This window comes from Psammomys obesus, unplaced genomic scaffold (genome assembly GCF_907164565.1).
Source record: "Psammomys obesus unplaced genomic scaffold, mPsaObe1.curated_primary_1811, whole genome shotgun sequence".
Classification (NCBI taxonomy): Eukaryota; Metazoa; Chordata; class Mammalia; order Rodentia; family Muridae; genus Psammomys; species Psammomys obesus.
Window position 1 is genome coordinate 2,838,842 of NW_026596452.1, and position 6,805 is coordinate 2,845,646.

The 6,805-nt window shown below is 36.8% G+C and overlaps 1 protein-coding gene across 1 annotated transcript in view; it reads left to right on the forward strand.

Annotated features, from left to right (window-relative positions):
- The window catches only part of Efhc2 (EF-hand domain containing 2), a 121,311-nt gene extending 115,083 nt beyond the window's left edge, over positions 1-6,228 (forward strand). Inside the window, exons 12-13 of the mRNA XM_055598270.1 lie at positions 4,551-4,748; positions 6,132-6,228. Of these exons, the coding sequence (XP_055454245.1) occupies positions 4,551-4,748; positions 6,132-6,228 (295 nt within the window). The remainder of the gene's footprint in view (positions 1-4,550; positions 4,749-6,131) is intronic.
- The last annotated feature ends 577 nt before the right edge of the window (positions 6,229-6,805 follow it).

Sequence of the window (6,805 nt, forward strand, 5' to 3'; positions counted from 1 at the left end):
CTTCCTTCCTTCCTTCCTTCCTTCCTTCCTTCCTTCCTTCCTTCCTTATTTTTTTCCTTCCTTCTTTTGCATTGTGGGAGTATGCCACTTACTCATCCTGCTGTGTTCTACTTTCAAATGCTTTCTATTTTAATTTTTTATATTAATTACAGTTTATTCACACTGTGTCTGAGCTGTAGCCCTATCATTCATTCCCTCCCAATCCCACCCTCTCTCTCTCTCTTCTCTTCCCAAGCCCCTCTCTAAGTCCACTGATAGGGGAGATCCTTCCACCCTTCTGTCTGACCTTAGCTCATCAAGTCTCATCAGGACTGGATGCATTGTCCTCCTCTGTGGCCTGGTAAGGCTGTTGCCCTCTCAGGGGAGGTGGTCAAAGAGCCAGTCACTGAGTTCATGTCAGAGAAAGTCCCTGTTCCCATTACTAAGGAACTCACTTGGATACTGAGCGGCCATGTACATCTGAGCAGGGGTTCTAGGTAATATCCATGAATGGTCCTTGGTTGGAATATCAGTCTCAAAAAAGACCCCCATGCCCAGATATTTTGGTACTGTTCCTCTCCTTGTGGAGCTCCTGTCCTCTCTAGGTCTTACTAACTCCCCCTTCTTTCATAAGATTCCCTGCACTCTGCCCAAAGTTTGGTTATGAGTCTCAGCATCTGCTTTGATACACTGCTGGGTAGAGTCTTTCAGAGGCTTTCTGTGGTAGGCTCCTGTTCTGTTTCTTGTTTTCTCCTACTTGCAATGTCCATCCTGTTTGTCTTTTTTAGTAAGGATTGATCGTCTTACCAAGGGTCCTCCTTCTTGCTTGGTTTCTTTAGGTGTACAGATTTGTGTAGGTTTATCCTATATTATATGTCTAATATCCACTTATAAATGAGTATATACTGTGTGTGTCTTTCTGTTTCTGGGATACCTCACTCAGGATGATCTTTTCTAGATCCCACCATTTGCCTGCAAATTTCATGACTTCTTTGTTTTTAGTTGTTGCGTAGTATTCCATTGTGTAAATGCAACACAGTTTCTGTATCCATTCCTCAGTTGAGGAACATCTGACTCATTTCCAGCTTCTAGTTATTACAAATAAAGCTGCGACAAACATGGTTGAACAAATGTCTTTGTTATGTATGTGAGCATCTTTTGGATATATGCCTAGGAATGGTATAGCTGGATTTTGAGGAAGCACTATTCCTAATTTTCTGAGAAAGCACCAAATTGATTTCCAAAGTGGTTGTACAAGTTTGCATTCCCACCAGCAATGGAGGAAGGTTCCCTTTTCTCCACATCCTCTCCAGCATGTATTATCATTTGAGTTATGAAAAGGAAACAGATAATGCCAGTTTTCATGTATATGTCCCATGATTGTTGGTTTTTCCCTGTTATTATATATTCACCCATGTCTTGAGCTTTGTTGGGAACTCACTATGCTTATCAATAGAGATCAGCATTATTAGTATCATTGATACCAAGAGGCACACTATTTTATTTATTAATACAGTTTATTTACTTTGTATCCCAGCTGTAGCCCCCTCCCTCATTTCCTCCTAATCCCATCCTCCATCCTTCATCTCCTCTCTGCTCCTCTCCAAGTCCACTGATAGGGGAGGTCCTCCTCCCCTTCCATCTGACCCTAACTTATCAGGTCTCATCATATCTGTCTGCAATGTTCTCCTTTGTGTCCTCCCATGGGGGTGGGGAGGTCAAAGAGCCAGCCACTGAATTCATGTCAGAAACAGTCTCTGTTACCCTACTAGGGAACCCACTTGGATACTGAGCTACCATGGGCTATGTCCAAGCAGGGGTTCTATGTTATGTCCATGCATGATCCTAGGTTGGAGCATCAGTAAGAGGTACACTATTAATGGTATTTCATTTTATACATGTTCATGGAGTATTGATTCTATTACTACTGTATTAAACAGTCTAGGTCTCTCCTTGCAAACTTTCTCTTATGTTCACCTAGTCTTTTGTCAGGGATGCTTAATGATTCAGAGTTTCTAAAATTATGTTGAAAATTTTAAGTTTTCAGAACAGACTTTAATAATATATCTGAGTCCATTTTCTGTTTCTATAACAAAATACCTATGATTTAGTAGCTTACAAAAAAGCACGTTTGGCTCAGACTTCTGGATACTGGGAAATCTATTAATGTGATGCTGCTATGAAATAAGGGACTTTTTAGTGCATCGTAACATGAGAGATGGTATGACATAGCATGGCAGAGCAAGCATACTAGCTCAGGGCTCTGTTCCTTCTTTGATGAAGCCAGTAAAAGCTTCTTGGTAGCCAATCCTCATGAGTTTCTCTAACTCTGCTTTCCTTTCTACATTACAGTAGCATTAGTTTGGAGATTTAAGTTTCCAACACATGAATTTTGGTAAACTTATTCGAACAGTTGCATAGACTGCAAAGAGAGGCCCATCCAAATTTAGCTCAAGGCTAGAAATCATTACCTAGCATGTGCAAGGCACTAGCTTTGATCTCTGCCTCTACAGACACATAAAGTTCAGTTCAAGTCTCATGTCCTTCTAAGCCTCTCTTCTGTCAGTCTTTCTTCTGTCCTAACAGAAGAGTACATTGAGCAATACATAGAAGCATAGGCTTTGAAGCCAGATGCTTAGGTTTATATTATAGCTTTTGGAAATATGAGCAGGTTACATAAAATTTTGGTGCTTCCATAGTCCCATCTATAAAATATGAATAATTATAGTATCAACATTTTAGGTCAGGTGAGATAATCTATGTCAAAAGTATCTGTAGCACAGGATCTGGAATATAGCTAGTCTTCAGCAAATAGTGGAAATTGTATTACTATTACTTCATTCATTTGGTCTTGCTAGTTTGTGAACTTGAGAGCTCATCTCATGCTTGGATAACCCAACTTACAGTGTAGAGTCTGAGAAATTCAGAGGCCAGTATACCTTTCATAGGGTTTCCCACAAAGTATATCCTTTGCTAATATCACGGATTTATTGACCTGAATTACTGACATTGAGGGATGCTTTTTTTTTTAAGCTTGACCTTCTTTAAAAATACAGAAGCAAAGCAGAAAAGTCAATAGCCTGACCTATATGTAAAGTGAAGTTCCTTTGGACAAGGGCAAGATCATGGATTCCAGGACAGGAAATTTGTGATTAGGATAAACCAGCATGTGTACATGTATTTAGTAATCTACTCATCCATTTATTCATTCATTCACTCATTTATTCATTCATATATTCACATTCATATTCACCAACCCTCCTCTCCCATATGTGTGTTTATGTGTTGTGTGTGTTTGATATATGGTCTCTATATAGCATGGGTTGGCCTTGAACTCCTAGCTATTCTCCTGTCTCAGCATCCCAACCCTTCCAAGTGTACCACCACACATTTCTGAGATCCTTAAATGATAATAATGATCGGAATTACAAAAAAAAAAAGAACTAAAGCCTATTAATCTGAAAGATCCAACTATAGTAGAAGAACAAACAAAAATCTCATTTTTCCATGTTTATTTGGAACTCTTGAGAGCTGAATTATTTCCAGTAAGTCAATTTTCTTGTGGCAGTGTATTCATGTGACCACCGTGACACTTTTTATTTCAATGATTTTGAGGTAGGTCTTTCTAATATATGTTGCACAATTTATAGCTTTCATACATATGATTTTTTTAAAAACAGTACAGACAGTGTATTAGGCTTTGCATACTCATCATCAGTAATATGTTGTTTGATTGGCTGGTCTTTTTTTTTTAGGTCTGCCAGATAATCCCAGTGCTATTTATCTTCAAAACACTCAGACAGCTGGATTCCTACATGACTCTTTTAAGTGTTTTCTCATTAATAGGGTATTTCAGTTTTTATTTTTGGCAACAGAAATGTGAGCAACTGCTTTTCCCATCTACAAAATATCCTTCTTCTTTATTGATTTACCAATTCTGTGTCCTGAGAAAACAGAAACCCAAGTCAGTTACTATTTCTTGTAATGACAATGACTAGACATTGAACCCAAGTCATGTGACAGGTTTTTTAACCTTGCAAAGACTTAACAATTCACTTCCTCATTGCAGATTATTCTCAAAGTGGAAAAATATTTTATTTAAAAACTATGATGCTTATTATTTTCTATCCTAGCATTGGTGTTTTCTTGCTGCTCCTAAATTAAATGTATGTAAATTAAAGAAAACAATTGTTGGGCTTGGTAGTAGAAGTGTGTAATCCCACCTAATTGGGAGCTGAAGCAGGAGGGTCTCAATTTCAAGCCCTGCCATGGCTACAGAGTGAATTCAAAGCCAGTCTAAGTAAATTAATGAGACCCCACCTCAAAAAGAAAATATTGATAACAATAACAAGAAGAATAGGGTCATAGCCCAATGGGAAAGGGTTTGTCTCCCATGTCAGAGGTCTGGATATAATTCTTAGTGGTGGAAAAGGAAGAAAAAAATATCAAAATAACTAACAATAATTGTCTCCTGAGAAGCAGGGAAAGTTTTATGAAATGGAATTTGAACTTTTAACCGAGAAAATATTCTTCTGTGTCATTTTATCAATGTTGTTCTACTTTCTTTGCAGAGAGATCCTGATGAACATCACTGTGGGGAAGCTCATAGAGCAGGAGTTCATAACTATTGCACGTCACTACCATGTGCCTGAGAGCACGGAAACAGATCTAACTTACTTAGTTGCACAGGCCCATGAAAAGTTCAAGAAAAATATGTTTGAGAATTTTGCCGTATTCATTTATGAGTGTGAATATGAAGATAGACAGAAGTAAGCTTTTTATTGATTCTAATAAATCATTTAAGTTTCTGACCTTATCTAGTAAAAGAAATTTATATATTTTATGAAAATGGGTAAGACAAAAATTGACATATGTCAATTTTTAGCGAAACTACCTTAAATCATAGGAGACAGGGAAAGGATAGAGAAGATCCTCTATCATAAATAGAATAGTTTGTCCTCTTGCATGTTTTTTTTGTTTGTTTGTTTCTAGGTGCTTTGTACTAAAATAGGGTAAATTAGGAAGTCATAGGATTTAATGATAAGGTGTCATCTTTGTATTATTTTGGTACTAACTAGGATTTATAAACTGTGGCAGATACCTTGCAAATAAACTTTCTGTTTATTTGGGGGAAGCTATGTCTTTATAAAAACTAATGAGTGAAACTCTGTGTGGTCTATTTCTAATGCACTGCACATGTATGTTCAGTTTTATTAGGTCATTTAAAAAACTTTTCATTTTAAAAAGGAGTTCTATTTTTATTTTTTGTGTATATGTATATCGGATCTTGGTGTGCATATGCATATCACTGCAGTGACTGTGGAAGACAGAAGAGTTCATGGATCACCAGGAGCTGGAGTTACAGGTGGCTGTGAGTCACAGGCCTGGCTGCTGGGAACCTCTGGAAGTACAGCAAGCACTTTTAACCACCAACCCATCTCTCTAGCTCCAGATTATTCTTTTATATACAGATTGATATAGTGATCTTAATATGTTTTGATTGTAGATCTCAATGACTTTATTGCAAATAAAGAACCCATTTTTTCCTTTGGGTTCTAATTTTGTGGTTCATGAAAGAACACTGATTGACTAAGAACCCTGGAGAAATTTTTCTGTGTAAAGTGACCTTTGGGCTTCCTGTGGACAACATGACTTGATTCTAAGAAAATTAAAGTGAAGGCCCTAGTTGGGTTTGGATCCAACAAAGAAACAGTTCAGAAAAATACTTCCAATTCATTTTATACTTGGGTTAAGGGCTCTAAATGCTTGTCAGATTAGGGGTTTGTTTTCAAATATTAAACCATTTTTGTCTAGTAGTAAAGAATGCAGATCAGTTACTTAGAGCAGCACTCATGGCTACAGCTTCAATATGCTGTGCTATCACCAACCAAGAACTGGAATCTGAATCTTGCAATCTAAGGACAGTCTTGTACCCTGAATTGGAAAACATTGGTGAAATGCAATATGATGACGGCTTTTCCTTACTTAAAATTCCAATGTCAGTTTTTATACTTCCATTTTGGAACATATATATATATATATATATATATATATATATATATATATAATTTATATTTTCCTTCCTATAACATGCAAATCTTGTTAAAAAGGAATACAATAAATGAAAGCTTATTTACTTTCTTTGAATACAGAAAAGGTGTATTACCCACCAAAGACATTAAAAGGATGTGCAAGTCCGCCAGACTACCTTTGAGTGAGGGCCTTCTAGATAGCTTACTGTCTAGGTAAGTAAGAGATCCGCCATTGAGGGAGACTGATCTTTATATTTTTATTTGGGGGACTTTCTTTAACTATCTTTGATTTTTCCCTTTACTGTTTTGGCCATATCATTGATAACCCATTTACACATAAGGATTATAATAGGAAAACATAGTCATTATTTTAATTCTTATAATGCCTGTTATGAATTATTATTTCATCTTTTGGACATTAATGTGAACATAGGTTCCTGAGGTAAAATGAAACATACAACTTTATTGGTTATGATATTGCCATAAAATTTAGGTCAGGCTTTTTAAGGCAGTAGTGCCTGATATCTAAAGAAGACTTATAGGTAAGAATACCTATGGTTATGAGTGCTTGCTTGTATCCTTCTCTAGAGTCAGGTGTAAATCAGATGATGTTTCCATGAAAGATGCTGTCACCATACTGTTCTATTTGGGTCATTTATGCTTCATATGCCATTAGTCTAAGTTCCCTTACCCTTTGACTAACATATCTTGATCAGTCTAACATTTTGTTCTTTGTGCCAGATACGACCATTGCTTTAGATACACTATTTCATGTACTTTTTGAGAACAACTTG